The sequence below is a fragment of the Lactuca saligna genome, chromosome 4, assembly GCF_052625555.1.
Source record: "Lactuca saligna cultivar CGN05327 chromosome 4, ASM5262555v1, whole genome shotgun sequence".
In the NCBI taxonomy this organism is placed as follows: domain Eukaryota; kingdom Viridiplantae; phylum Streptophyta; class Magnoliopsida; order Asterales; family Asteraceae; genus Lactuca; species Lactuca saligna.
Window position 1 is genome coordinate 52,792,386 of NC_136420.1, and position 15,858 is coordinate 52,808,243.

The following is a 15,858-nucleotide window of genomic DNA, read 5'->3' on the forward strand; positions in this document are numbered from 1 at the left end:
GCAAAAATTGAAGAATTCCCCAAAATGGAATAATCTTGCTTAAAAAAACACAAATTAGAAGTTTGGTATTTTTAGCTTTTTAATTATTAATGTATTTTTTATTGTTTTTTTTATTTTACTTAATGTAGTTTTTAGTTTTAACGTAATTTTTTTCGTTTTAGTTAATGTAGTTTTTAATTAATGTAATTTAGTATTTTAAATTAATGAAAAATAGTATTTAAAAAAACAATTATATGAATTTTTTAATTAAAATAATAAGTTGGAGTGGTGTGTTAGCGATAGGTATGCTAGGTATGCTATGTGGTCTAATAATACGATATAAATGTAACATTGATTGTTTGTGTTTCTATATAATAAACTTCTTAAACCTAATTTAATAGAGAAGCCACAGTGTCGCCGGCGGCTGCCTTCGAGCATGCTCCGATGAGGAAAGCAGGCCGTACCTCTCTGTTGAAGGACGTCCTTTGGGTACAAGAAACCTACGGTAATGACGCGTCATCAGTCGACCAACTTGTCGACCGCCTCCGCTCCACTTTTAACATATACAGTCGTCACAAGCTCCAACCTTTCACCAGAAAGGTGAAACAAACCCTAGCTTCCAGCAACATAACACGAAAGAAAAGACGAATTGAGTTACATGAATCAGAGTCTTCATCCTCGCAATCGCAATCAGATGATGGAGACGAAGAAGATAGAAATGCAGTTTTGACATCTGAGGATGATGTCCATAGCCTGGAATTAGAACCGGAGTTTGATTTAACAAAGTCGAGACTTAGAAACACGTACAGAAAAGAAACAAAAACGGTTGGTTCAGCGAAAGAATATACATATAGACGTCTTAAGGCACAAAAACAGAGCAACTTATCAAATGATGTTGATGCGAATGTAAGACACAATGATGATGGTGTTGATGCGAATGGAAGACACAATGATGGGCCAAGGTTTAAGGACTTTGGTGGAATGGATGATGTGATAAATATGTTGAAGAAACAGGTGATTATTCCTTTATATCATCCAGAGTTACCTCGTAGGCATGGAGTTAGGCCAACGGTTGGCATTTAGTTACATGGTCCACCAGGGTGTGGAAAGTCAACGCTAGCTCGAGCCATTGCTAACGAAACTGGATTTCCATTCTATGAGGTTGCAGCCAGTGAGATTGTCTCTGGTATATCAGGTAATTAATGTAACGTGAATAAATCATGTAAGTTCACCAAAGATCCATTTCATGTTAATTTACACATTTTCAAACATAAGTTATTAATTAGTTCGTGAATAGTTTCATTGTAATTTATTTTCCGTTGCAAAAATTTCAGGTGCATCAGAAGAGAACATACGAGAGCTATTTTCAAAAGCATACAGAACAACACCATCTATAGTTTTCATCGATGAAATCGATGCAATCGCTTCAAAAAGAGAAAATCATCAAACGAAAATGGAAAGCCGGATTGTGACACAATTATTGGCATGCATGGATCAATCCCACAGAGGTGAAAAACAAGGATACGTCTTAGTAATCGGTGCTACTAACAGACCTGATGTTCTTGACCCAGCATTAAGAAGGACTGGAAGGTTTGATCGCGAGATTGCTTTAGGTGTTCCAGATGAAAAAGGAAGATTCCAGATTCTTAAAGTTCTTACACGTGAATTGAGAGTGTCAGGTGATCTTGATCTAGTGAAAGTTTCTAGGGCGACTTCAGGGTTTGTTGGTGCTGATTTGGAAGGACTGGTGACTGAAGCTGGGAGTCTTGCAATGGCAAGAGTCATAGATGAAAGAGAGTTGGAACTTTGTAAAGGAAGTGAGAAAAATGAACGTTGGTGGGAGAAAGGGTGGTATGTTGAGGAATTAGAGAAACTTGAAGGCGTGAGAATGTTGGATTTTGAGGTAGCAATAAAAAATGTTGTCGCTTCTTCCAAAAGAGAAGGGTTTTCTATGATTCCAAATGTTAAATGGGAAGTTGTTGGAGGTCTTGATACTTTGAGAAGGGAGTTTAATCGTAATATAATTGGGCCTATAAAATTTCCTGATGAGTTTGATCAGGTAATTAATTAATAATGAAACTTACGTGATCACTACTCTTGATTTATTTAGCGTGAAAAAAGAAATAGTCTTTGTTCATACAACTTATATTTTCAGAAATGTGGAGTTGATATGGAGATGGGGTTTTTGCTATATGGACCACCTGGTTGTGGGAAAACATTAATCGCACAAGCTGTTGCTAATGAATCAGGAGCAAATTTCATATACGTTAAGGTTTTTCACAAACTCTCTCTATATATATATTTTTACTCATGTGGCTATTTTTTATCAATACTTTTTGATTATTTTTTCAACTGTGAAGGGTCCTGAGCTTTTGAGCAAATATGTTGGTGAGGCGGAATCGGCAATTCGAAAAATATTCAGTCGTGCTAGGACGTGTTCCCCATGCATAGTGTTCTTCGATGAGGTTTTCCTTTTTCAGATTTTTCTCCTTTTTTTTATTATCAAATTTTGGATTTGAAAATTTAGATGGGTGATTCAAGGTTGATAGCCATGTTTTTGGGATTAATGTTGGTGCTTTGTTTATTGCAGATAGATGCTCTGACAACAAACCGTGGAAAAGAAGGGGGACACGTGGTTCAGGGAGTTGTGACCCAGGTGTGACACGTCATTCTACTCATAAAAGACTTAATGGAAAAACAAAAAGAAACAACCCTTAAGTTCATTTATTTAGTCAAAACGAAAAGCTCTTTTATTTTTGCAGCTTTTGGTAGAGCTAGATGGTGTTGACCAAAGAAAGGGCGTTTATGTAATTGGTGCTACAAACAGGTGTGACACGTCATCATTGATTTTCTTTATAAATTACTTTATTTATGACTGATCCTGTTGATTTGATTTGATTTTAGGCCTGAGATGGTGGACAAGGCACTCTTAAGACCCAAAAGAATGGAGAAACTTGTGTATGTGCCTCTGCCAAATCCAGATGAACGTGGGTTGATCTTGAAAGCTCTTGCTAGGAATAAGCCAATAGATGCTGACGTGGACTTGATTGCTATTGGTCAGAGTGAGGCTTGTGCAAATTTTAGTGGAGCCGATCTTTTTGCATTGGTTCGCATCTCTTCCATACACATGCATATGACAAATTATAAGCATCATAAAGATTTAAAATAGTAATGGCTTTTCAATATACCTATCAAGCTATTTTAATTTAATACTAAAAACTAATAATCATGTACTATATCACACAAAAAGTTCAACATTTAATTTGATGTAAGATATAATAAAAAATATAGATAGTCAATGCTCGAATGTTTAGCCTTGACGTCAATTTTTGTCCAAATTTCAGATGAAAGAAGCTATCATGATTGTTCGTGAAGAGAGATTAAACATAAAGCAAGCTGCAACAGCTACTGATGAACCAGAAAGCTCATTACGTGGGTTGCCACATACTATTAAAGCTATACATTTTGAGCAAGCTTTGGGGAAAATCTCCCCTTCTGTCTCAGATAAGGTATATGATTTAGCTTGTAAATCATGCATTGAAAGTTGTACTTTGCTCTTGGAAGCCTATAACATAAAGAGATCTACTTCTAATATGTGTGTTTTTTGCTGTAGCAAAAACAGTATTTCCATCGACTATCAAAGACGTTTGGAACATCGTAAATGTGGAAAAAGTATGGGTTTATTGCACCTTATTTTTGATACTTCATATTTGATAATAGATAAAGCAGTTTGGGTGCTTTGACTTGAGGATGTTAAAATTATCGACTATTTACTATTTACATAGGTTGTTTAAAAAATAGAATCAGTTTTATTTTCATGGGTCAACAACCTATGTACCACTTCATACAACCTTATACACATTTTTTGTGGTATTTCTCTCTGGTGGTTTTAAGTTATTATCAAAAATTTATTGCATAATAGTCTTTTTATGATTTTGAATATTTTTTAGTTGGGTATTTGCTTTTAGTTCATATATAATTAAACGTAAGATAAATCAATGTTATAACTCAATCATACATGACTCGTAATTTGGGTATTTGATGCCCTCACCTCATTTCTGTATTCTGGCCTCCTTACCTCTATGGCAAACATGTGGGTGTATATTTAAAGGGCTTAATACAAGAAATAACAACGTAGTTCCATTCGTTTATGGATTATAGCATCCTAGTTAATTTTTCTATTACAACATTCTACTTTCATTATCTTATCAACGCATCTTATTTTAAGAAAATTAACCAATCACAACGCATCTTATTTTAAGAAAATTAACCAATCACAACATTACACTCGGTTTTTTTATTCTTTTTGAAAAATCTATTCAGTCATAGTAGTGAAAATTACATTCTTCTTGGATGATACTTGCTATAATTTGGTAGAGTTTTGAAAACATTGTGCTTTAATCAGAAAACATCATATAACAGGATGACAACAGGAACTAGGTTCAAAACAAAGCAAAATTATAAGGCCAAACCACATAATTCAAATTAAATCTCAGCCGTTTGATCAAAAAATCAATGACTATAAAAGTCATGACCCCTTTCAAATCACGTATGTCGGATGAATTTCATCAACGCATGAGTTTGGGTGTAGAATTTGGTTCCCTTAAAACTTAAAACCCACCCCTAATAAACAAATCAAGATAAGTATATTTCTATTTCTTGCATTTAACTTGTAGGATAACTAAGAAGCAATAGAAAGATATCCCGCTTTACTTTTTAACAAAATACAAGATACAAAGAACATTACGGATTACAAATTGATTCAAATCCTACATCACAACTTTAAAGCAGCAATAGCCTCCGGTTTAAAATCAACTCTCATCCCCAAAACCCTCCTAACCTCAGCAGGAGTCAACCTCCAAGTCATAGGCCCCGAATTCTCCCCCCAAAAGTCCAAAATCTCCGACACCTTCTCCAAATTCAAAATCGTAGCCATTTGTGTCAACCTCGCAAACTTATCCCTCACAGTCCTCTGAGTCATCCCCGAGAAATGACTCACCAGGGCCCGCACGTCCCGGTCAAGTTGCAAACCTCCAAGCTGACTGAACCTTTTTTGCATCATGATAAGTTCGAGTCTTTTTACAATAAAGTCGATCACCAAATGAACAAAAGAGTCATAGTTGTTGGCAGTCATTAGTGGTTGGAGCCACGATGTGTTGGTTTCGACTGCGTGAAGGAGGCGTTGGACCCACGGGTCGTTTACCTCGTTTTCCGCGTATTCCGATTCGGAAAGCTCGTAGGATACGGTTGCTACGGTGTCTAGGACCGGACGGATTCGGTGGGTCACGGTGCCTACGAGGTGTTCTAGACTGGAATTTAGGGTTTTTTTGAAGCTGTTGCTCATTTCTCCTAATTCTGATAGACATGATTTGATTCTTTCTCTGTCATTTGGTGTGGGGAATACCTGATTAAGAAAACCAAAAACTATTAGAGTCGATAGTGGAGGAAATGTAGGTTTAGATGATAAATACAATAATACATACCTCAGCACATTGCTCTTCAATCTCATGTCTTAATTTCAGGGCATACTCACTGCTCACATCCATGTTATTCAAGGCAGTAGAAATATCAATTCCTGTTTTCTGCACTCCAACACCACCCAAAAACAGCTTTCCTCCAAGGTTAGGCTCTCTCATTTTCTGCTGCAGAGCATCATTATACTCACCACCCAGCAAACTTACAGCACTGCTCAAAACTGCAATAACAGAATTAATATTGGATGTGGATATGGACCTGCGACAGCAACTCTGAAGAACATAGAACACATCATCAACCATGGAAGTTGTGAGGCTGTCCATTACATGCTCATCAATCTTAATAGCCTTCCTCACATTTTCAACCATGAAGAATCCCTCCAAGATCACGTAATAACTGGTTATGTCTTGAATAACTTTGCTAAAATTCCCACTCCTGAAAGCTTTGGTGGCTCTTGGTGTCAGTTCTGGATCAACTTGACTTAGGCCCTTTATCTTTGAAACCATGTACTCTGTGTAGTCCTCACCTAGCTGTGTGAGTGACAATATTTCTTCCAGATATAACTCAATTTCCCTGGGGTCTGGCCCTTCCTCCCCAGCAGATAGCAAATCGTTCTTGTAAGTATTGATTTCAGATGTCAATTTGGAAAGCTTACGAAATTCCATGTACTTCTTTAAGATCAAAGAACCCCTGGAATCACACTCTTCTTGGAGCTCGCAGATTGCATAGACAATGCCATCTTCTCCACACAGACTTCTCAATATATCTTCATTCTCTTCGATTGCTAGAACAATGTCTTTAAATAAATTGGTCAAACAGGCAACGAAATTTACCTGGCTCTGATTCTGCCCCATGAGTTCCACTAACTGCTCGAATTCAAGTTTAGATCTCAAGGATATCACCTTCTTTAAGTAACTAACGTAGACCTGCAATCCCTCTTCCTCTAGAGAAAGGGGGGAATAAAGTCTGATGAAACGGAGGACAGTTTGGTGGTCTCTCTGGTCGACAGCCGCAGATAGTCTTCGCCTAACAATTGATTCGAGTTGTTTCTTGGAAGCAAAGAGCTGCTCCCTCTGATCTGAACCGGAATCCTTGTATTTGGCGTCGATTTGAAGAAATGTTTGGACGTAATTAGCAGCCGACTCAAAGTATTCATTCTCCAAGGCCTTCTGAACGCCATCAATGCAATTGGATCTCTCTACGATGGCGTCGATGCGGTGGAGGGTTTCATTGACGCGAGATTGTGCAAGGTCGAGTTCGCGGACCTTCCCGGAGACCTGATCGGCGAGAACACAAGTGGAATCGACGTTCGAGAGCATGTGATCTGATTCAGCTTTGACAATTTCTAGAACGTCGGCGGATTTCTGGAGGAAAGAAAGATGCTTGTCAAGATCAGGTCGGAGAGAGAGGATGTTCTCGAGTTGGAGATCAAGGCCTCGCTGGTATGCAATGCACTCATGGAGAAGGCGAGTCATCGCTCCAACGTCGGTGAGCTGCTGGACGTGTTCAAGGGATTCGGGGGTCCCAAATTTAACTGAAGAAGAAGAGTTAAAGGTTTCTTCCTCTTCCGTCAACGACGGAGACGACGCCATAGTGAACCGCTGATCCGAATTCTTCCTACACCGAAAATTTGCAGATCAGATATCGCCGTGGGAAGACATCCCAAAACCCAAATTTTCATTATTCCTTTTCAAGTAAAAAGACAAAACTACCCTTTCATAACCTATATAATTACCTTTTAAACCTAAAAATTTCATATGATGTGTTGCTTCCTACATGCTCGTCATCCTCTGGCGGAAGCAGGTAAGCCGCATGTGAAGTCGTCGTTGTTCGACAAAGTCCTACGTTGCTGTAAGAAATCTACGGTAATGCCACTTCACCCGTCACCCAACTTGCCTACCGCCTCTGTGCCAATTTTCTTGAATACAGACGCTACAAACTCCAAACTTTTCGTATGCCAGATAGTTACTTGTATTTCATATATTTTGTTTATTATTTAGGTTCGCAGTTTAGGCTGTTGATTTAGGTATCATGACCTCATAGATCAGAGCCTAACCGATTCTTTTCTCACATTGTATATATAGGAGGGTTAATTAGATATAGAGAGTATCTTTTAAGAGATAGGTTCTTACGTCAAAACTAAGGTCAAAATTACCAACAACAGCCATCCACGATATAGCCTTCCTTGGCCACGTCGTGGGCACAAAATGCAAAAATAGTCGTTGATTCCTTAGTCGCCACACTGTGGCAGCCTAAGGCCACACCCTAGGGACCGGCCTGAACAACTCAAGCGAGCTTTAATCCATTTTCTTCCAATTTCAAGAGCTCCAAAGCTTATATATGATTATATCCAAGGTCTTAATGGATAAAGTTTCTAACTTTATCCATTAGGAAGGTCCAAACCACCAAGATGTAGACTTTAAGTCTCAAAGGGACCCACTTTCAAATCTGAATCAACAAGATGTCTAAATAGATAAAGTTTCTAACCTTATCCATAATAATGCCACAATCTTTCAAGATCTAAACTTTAATACACCAAAATGGCCTAAAGGACCAAGATAACTTGCATGGCTAAAAGGGAAGGCAAAAGATCATAACTTTCCTAATCTATGAGGTCCAAGAAATATTCCAAAATGATCAAAAAGATGTTGGAGTCCACTTAACTCCAAGATCACCCATAAAATGGACCAAGAGTGACAAAAACCCCAAATAACAAGATCTAAAGAACTAGATAGCAAGATTGGAACTTTATACTTGCAATAGTTCAGTAATGTAATGTCTTTGATGGATCTAAACTTTAAGCGTCATTCCTTGCAACCAAAAGAGCCTTCTTGATCTTTAAATTCACCAAAATATCATAAAAAGCACCCAAAAAAGGAGAGAGGAGAGAGGAGAAGCCCAAATCTTGAAGGTGGAGACTAGGGTTTCTCCTAAGGGGTTCTAGAGGTGATGGAGGCTGATAAAATGGTCAAAAAGTCAGAACCTTATGCTTAAATATGTTGAAAACCCTAAAAATCACGGGCTTAGGTCTAATTGATCGTCGTGTCCATGTCGTGGCGACTGCCACGCTGTGGGATCTGATCCCCACTTCGTGGTTATGGTTTTCACCCAAATTCTTATTATTTATAATAGGAACTAAAACAAAATGCCTAGAAGGAGTAATCGGCTAAACCCTAACCGACCATCAACACCACAACAACAACAACCGCAACCACCACCAGAAATAAACCCCTCAATAAGTACAGTACAATTTGAAGAAATCACATCTCAAAGAATTGTTGCGGCTCTATCTAATGTCACAAGAGATGGAGTTAGAAATGAAGGCCATGTAGGGACCACCAGAACATGTACCTACAAAGATTTTATGAATTGCAGGCCAAAAAGCTTTCATGGAAATGAAGGGGTAGTTAATTTGACGAGGTGGATAGAAAAGACAGAGTCCGTCTTTCAAATAAGCTTTCGTCCAAACGATTGTAAAGTACAATTTGCAGCATGTACTTTCGCTGATGCAACACTTAAATGGTGGGATAGCCATGTGAATACAATGAGGATTGATACTGCAAATTCCATGAAATGGGAAGAGCTAAAAATGATGCTAGTAGAGGAGTATTGTCCTAGGGAGGAAATACATAAGCTGGAACAAGAATTGTGGACCCTAACCATGAAGGGTTCAGAGATAAAAGCTTATACCGCTAGATTTGATGATCTTGCAGTAATGTGTCCAGCACTTGTAACCCATGAATATAAGAAGATTGAGCGATATATCTGGGGTTTAGCATCGCAAATCAAAGGCATGGTGATCGCATCAAAGCCTACGACTTGTGACAGCACCAAAAGGATAGCTCATCAGCTAACCCTCACAGAGATCCAAGGAACATAAGTAATCTCAAAGGCTGAGTCTCCCAAATCTAGAACAAACAAGCGTAAGTTTAATAGGAAGAATCCCAAACAATCATCTGATAAAAGACAAGAAGTGGCAACCAATTATGCAGCCACAACAATAGTACCTACACAACCAAAATCTTCATTGTGCAATCAGTGCAACCGTCATCATCCAGGTGACTATTTTGTCTGCATGAAGTGCAAGAAAAAGGAGCATATTGCTAGTTACTGCAGGATCACAACACCTACAACAGTTGATCAACAAACCAATAATGGGACAGGCCATGGTGAAGGAAGAAAATGCTACGAGTGTGGGGAGGTTGGACATATCAAGAAAGAATGTCCAAAGTTAAGGAGTAAAGGAGGCATAGGACGTGGCAGGGCGTTTGTGATCGGAAGCAGAGAGGCTACCAGGACCCTTCGGTCGTATTTGGTACGTTTCTCATAGATAATTTATATGCTACCATACTCTTCGACTCTGGAGCAGATCAAAGTTTTATAACTCCGACATTTAGAAAGTTGTTAAGTCATAAGTCTAGCATATTAAAAGAAATCTATGAAGTAGAATCTGAGAAAACACATGAAATCCTAGAAAACTATTTGTTAACTCTTAATAACTACCTTTTTCACGTCAACCTCATGCCAATGCCTATCGGTAGTTTTGATGTCATAATTGGCATGGATTGGTTATCTTCACACCGAACCGAAATTTTATGTCATGAGAAAGCCATACGACTACCCTTACCAAACGGCGAAGCCCTGATTATCTATGGTGATAAATCTAGGAAGAACCTCAAAGTCATCTCTTGTACTAAGACCTAGAAATATCTACATAAGAAATGTAGCGCATTCTTAGCCCACATTGTAGATAGGAAGATAAAGACAAAAGAAATCAAGGACATACCTCAAGTATGTAATTTCCCTGATGTGTTTCCTGAAGATCTACCTGGAATACCTCCCGTCCGACAAGTTGAGTTTCGAATCGACTTAATTCCATGAGCAGTTCCAGTAGCGAAATCTCCTTATCGATTGGCTCCATCTGAAATGCAAGAATTGTCTAGTCAACTACAAGAACTTCTTGAAAAAGGCTTTATCCGACCAAGTTTTTCACCTTGGGGAGCACCAATCTTGTTTGTCAAGAAGAAGGACAAATCCTTTTGAATGTGTATTGATTATCGGGAGCTGAACAAGCTAACAATCAAGAATCCTTATCCGCTTCCAAGAATTGATGATCTATTCGATCAACTGCAAGGATCTAGCTACTACTCAAAGATAGATCTTAGATCAGGATACCATCACCTCAGGGTACAAGAAGACGACACTCCAAAAACAACATTTAGAACTCGTTATGGTCATTATGAGTTCTTAGTTATGTCTTTTGGATTGACCAATGCCCCAGCAGTGTTTATGGATCTCATGAATCGCATTTGCAAACCATACTTGGATAAATTTGTGATCGTATTTATCGATGATATATTGATATATTCACGAACCAATGAAGAACATGGTCAACACCTGCAAATAATCTTGGAGCTACTAAGAAAAGAAAATTTGCACGCTAAATTCTCCAAATGCGAGTTTTGGATTAGAGAAGTACAATTTTTAGGTCATGTAGTTAGCAATGAAGTAATTCATGTTGACCCATCCAAAGTCGAGGCAATTAGGAATTGGAACGCACCAAAGACACCAACAGAAGTGCGTTATTTCCTAGGACTGGCTGGCTATTACCGCAAATGCATAGATAATTTCTCTAAAATAGCCAAGTCGCTTACAACACTAACCCAGAAGGATACGAAGTTCAAATGGGAAGACAAACATGAAGCTGCTTTTCAGAAACTGAAGCAAATGTTGTGTAGTGCACCAATCCTATCCCTTCCAAATGGGACATAAGATTTCGTTGTGTACTGCGACGCATCAAATCAAGGATTGGATGCATCACGACAACTTAAGGTGCATGAGAATAATTACACTACCCATGATCTTGAATTGGGAGTTGTAGTTTTTTCACTAAAAATTTGGAGACATTACTTATATGGTACTAAGTGTACTATTTTTACCGACCACAAGAGTCTCCAACACATATTAGACCAAAAAGATCTTAATATGAGACAAAGAAGATGGGTTGAATTGTTGAATGATTACGAATGTGAGATTTGTTATCATCCAGGAAAACCAAACGTGGTAGCAGATGTCTTGAGCCGGAAAGAATATATTAAACCCCGACTGGTACGAGCATTAACTATAACTATCCATTCTAACTTTACTACACAAATTAGAGAATCTCAACTTAAGGATCTAAAAGAAGACATCAAGAACGAAGCTTTGCGAGGAATGGAAAAGCAACTTATACAAAAAGATGATGGAATGAGACACTTTATGAACCGAATTTGGACGCCTAAGTTCGGTGGAGTCAGGGACTTGGTCTTAGAAGAAGCCCACAAGTCCAGATTTTCCGTGCATCTAGGCTCTGACAAAATGTACTCGGATTTAAAAGTACATTATTGGTGGCCAAACATGAAGGTGGAAATTGCTACTTATGAGAGCAAATGTTTGACTTGTTCTAGAGTAAAGGCAGAACATCAAAAGCCTTCAGGTTTACTTTAACAACCGGAAATACCAGAATGGAAATGGGAGCAGATTTCAATGGACTTCATCACTAAGTTACCCAAAACTCCTAGTGGGTTCGACACTATTTGGGTAATTGTCGATAGATTGACTAAGTCCGCCCATTTCTTACTAATTAAGGAGAACGACAAGATGGAGAAGCTGACTAGAGTTTATCTTAAGGAAATTGTCAGATTGCATGGAGTTCCAAATTCTATTATTTCTGACCGAGATAGTAGATTCACTTCACGATTTTGGCAATCTCTACAAAAATCCTTAGGAACACGTCTAGATATGAGTACAACTTACAATCCACAGACTGATGGTCAGAGTGAGAGAACCATTCAAAAATTAGAAGACATGCTACGAGCCTGTGTAATAGACTTTGGAAATGCATGAGATACTCATTTACCATTAATTGAGTTTTCCTACAGCAATAGTCATCCCACCAGCATCAAGGCTGCACCGTTTGAGGCTCTTTATGGACGAAAATGTCGTTCCCCTATATGATGGGCAGAAGTTGGAGATACACAAATGGCCAGAGAAACGTACAAGCGATACCTTACGTACTGGACCAGAAATAATCCACGAGACAACTGAAAAGATCGTGCAAATTAAGGATCGATTAAAGGTTGCACGTGATCGTCAAAAGAGTTATGCCGACGTAAGACGTAAGCCTTTAGAATTCCAAGTTGGAGACAAAGTAATGTTGAGGATCTCTCCTTGGAAAGGTGTAATTCGATTCGGGAAGTGAGGCAAACTAAATCCACGATATATAGGACCTTTTGAAATTCTAGCAAGAATTGGTTCTGTCGTATACCAACTCAAGTTTCCTCAAGAGCTAAGTAAGGTACACGATGTTTTTCACATATCAAATCTCAAAAGATGTCTATCTGATGACACTCTTTTTGTACCTCTCGATGAGATACAATTCAATACTAAAATCAACTTTGTAGAAGAACCTGTCGAGATCATGGATCGAGAAGTCAAACGATTAAAGCAAAGTCGTATTCCCATAGTGAAAGTTCGATGGAACTCTTTACGAGGACCTGAATTTACTTGGGAACGTAAAGATCAGATGAAAGAAAATTACCCCCCAACTATTTGACAAAATCCCATCCACAAGATAAATTTCGGGATGAAATTATTCTAACGGGGGGAGAATGTAACACCAGTCAAAATAGATTAATAGACAATCACATTTGATTATACCAATCATATAATTTTGTAAACTAGTAATGTGATAAACGTACTATGTAGTTCATGATAAATTCTAATACAAATATGAACTTTCTTGATAATACAACTCAAAGTATATGTCCATACGATTCCAAAGATATAGAGAACGTCTGAATCTGACTTCACATAAGGAAGTTGTGATAAACCGAACACTATATATATATATATATATATATATATATATATATATATATATATAATAAGAGTAATTTAAAATAGACTTAGAATTAGCCATTGGAGTATAAAAGACAGTTGTAGTACTCATAAATACCTACACGTGGATATAAAGAACGTTAAAAACAAAGTTCGTATGTGAAAGTTATGACCTTCCGAATATTCAGCTATCAGAAACCCTAATCTGACTGAACTCACGACGTGAACAAAGGTTTATTCACGACGTGAGGTGTCATTTTGCCACATCTCGGAATCTAGAAGGTGTGTGATGAGGCTACGAAGGGATAAGATCCAAACTCACGACGTGAGGAGTCACATGGCCACCCTCCGAAGCTAGGGATACAAATGGCAAGTCTACGGGATGAGCATGCAAGACTCACGACGTGAGTTTTATAAAACTCACGACATGAGAGTCCAAAATCCTTACTATAAATAGCAGTTCTGACCTCAGCTATTCCTTACACCATTTCCCTTTCTCCTTTCTCCCTTGCTGAAGCCATCTTGCATCCCGGGCCCCGACGACCTCGTATCGCTGACTGTTTCTGCTTAGATACATAAAATCACGCTACTAGGGTGAGTTTCACGGCCCCACTTTCTAATATTTTCGGGGGAAAACGCATGTTATATATTGTATATACGTTACTATTATGTCTATATGATGGTTTATTTGTATCAATATAGATAGTTATATTAACCGAGATATAGTTGTTCTAAATATAATATTTTAAATATATACAACTATTATCAACTTGTTAGCATGTTATTGTTATGGAAATATATTAATGTAGATCTTGAGTTATACTTAAGATTCTATATATGTTGTGTGTGATATAGTCCCGAAGTTATATTCAGAAGTTCTATATGTTAAAAAGTATGTACATTGTTATTGTTGGTTTTATGTTAATATAAAACTTGTTATGTTATATGTTGTTGTTATTGGTTTTATGTCACGATAAAACTTGGTTTTACTTAAAGTTATAGTTGTTATACTGCCAAAATGTTATGAAGTTACAAGTAATGTTTAAAAGAAAAGTCTAGTAACTTAGGGTTTTAGACACGAAAATGCTTTTGTTGTTAGGGCTATAGGAAGTCGTCGAAGTCTACATGAGTAATTGTATTCATCAACTAAGATTGGGGATCTTAGCGAAAATCCTCTGAACTGTAACCGTTAATCCCGTGTGAGCGAGGAAGTCATGTATAATTAGTATACGGGTTGACAACCCCACTTGTGATTGTTAATTACAGTCAACCATAAACAAGTGACGAACTATCCTTTTACTTGTTATTATTCCGGCGTCGATGAAGCGTACGGTGTTGTTTCTCATAGAAATTATGAGTGTATTGTTTCTCATGGAAATCATGAGTGTGTTTTATCAGAGGTATTGTGTCGTAGCAGCGGTTACAGGCTCAGGGTAGCAATTTGTTAGAAACATTATACTTTGTCGTATATAAGTATTAATGTTATGTATAAGTTTCCCCCTACTTATACTCTAGGTTCAAAGAACATTTAGGTATAGCACTTATTTGATAAGTAGAATATTATACCTAATATATATACTAAATGTTGAAGAGTCAAAATGATACTTTCAAAACTATATTTTTGAACTTGGAAAATGTGTTATTTTTATATAGAGTCAAAACTTGTGGACTCACCAACTTTATGTTGACGTATTTTAAAATGTATGTGTTTTCAGGATCTTGAAAAGCTGGTATGTATTCGAACAAGAGAAGTTTTACTATTATCTTTCTGTTCGTTAAGAAGTATGCCATAGTCGGATATTATGTAATAGTTTCTAGAAAAACAGTTATGTAACTTTCAATTATCAATAAAGGTATGTATTTTCTTTAATAATGTTCATTGTATGTTATATAACTGTGATACGAAGAATGATGTTACACCACCCGGTGTTTCCGCCAACGGCCAGGGTGTGACAATCAAGACCGCTAAGAAACTATATTAGTTTCATTAGCTTTGAATGATCACTAAGCTTAGTAGCAGCCTCACAAACACACTCACTGTTAAGCCATCAAACTATTTCCACAAAGAATCAAGTTTATTGTAATAATCGAAAAGAGAAGAGCCATTTTGTTTTGAAGTATTAATTTGTTGATGAATATTAAAGATTACAGACCCATCAGATTTGTTATACGTTTCAAACAACTCAGTCCAAATATCCTCAACTTTATCAAAATATACATCACTAGCATATATAGTTTCCTAGATTGGTCCTCTTGGGTTATGAGCATATCTACAATCCTATGTGATCAATCAACCCTAATTGCTTTGGATCTAAGTTTTTCATAATTGAACATGCAAATTGAATACCAAAGCAATAACCCTAGATCTAGCATACAATTTCGAAATTCATGTGTAAATTAGGGTTAGAAGATTACCTTGCTTGTTATGTAGTAATAACAAGAACAACCTTTGAAGATCCTTAACTCTTGAAAGCTTGGTGCCCCAAATGTTGCACCTGTAATGGTTCACAAACACCTAATGTAATA

General features: G+C 37.5%; 1 protein-coding gene and 1 pseudogene across 2 annotated transcripts; one reads left to right on the top strand and one right to left on the bottom strand.

Moving 5' to 3' along the window:
* The first annotated feature begins 350 nt into the window (after window positions 1–350).
* Window positions 351–3,837, top strand: LOC145041849 (cell division control protein 48 homolog C-like; annotated as a pseudogene). Its single transcript, XR_013680439.1, has 9 exons — window positions 351–1,174; window positions 1,314–2,038; window positions 2,135–2,251; window positions 2,340–2,444; window positions 2,570–2,635; window positions 2,742–2,806; window positions 2,884–3,085; window positions 3,324–3,488; window positions 3,593–3,837. The product of XR_013680439.1 is annotated as a cell division control protein 48 homolog C-like (transcript).
* Window positions 3,838–4,661: 824 nt separating this feature from the next.
* Window positions 4,662–7,118, bottom strand: LOC145041848 (conserved oligomeric Golgi complex subunit 4-like). Its single transcript, XM_078990054.1, has 2 exons — window positions 5,463–7,118; window positions 4,662–5,383 (listed from the first exon to the last, which is right to left on the bottom strand). Exons 1-2 carry the CDS (start codon window positions 7,044–7,046, stop codon window positions 4,754–4,756), a joined length of 2,214 nt encoding a protein of 737 aa, XP_078846180.1. The 5' UTR covers window positions 7,047–7,118; the 3' UTR covers window positions 4,662–4,753.
* Between the last annotated feature and the right edge of the window lie 8,740 nt (window positions 7,119–15,858).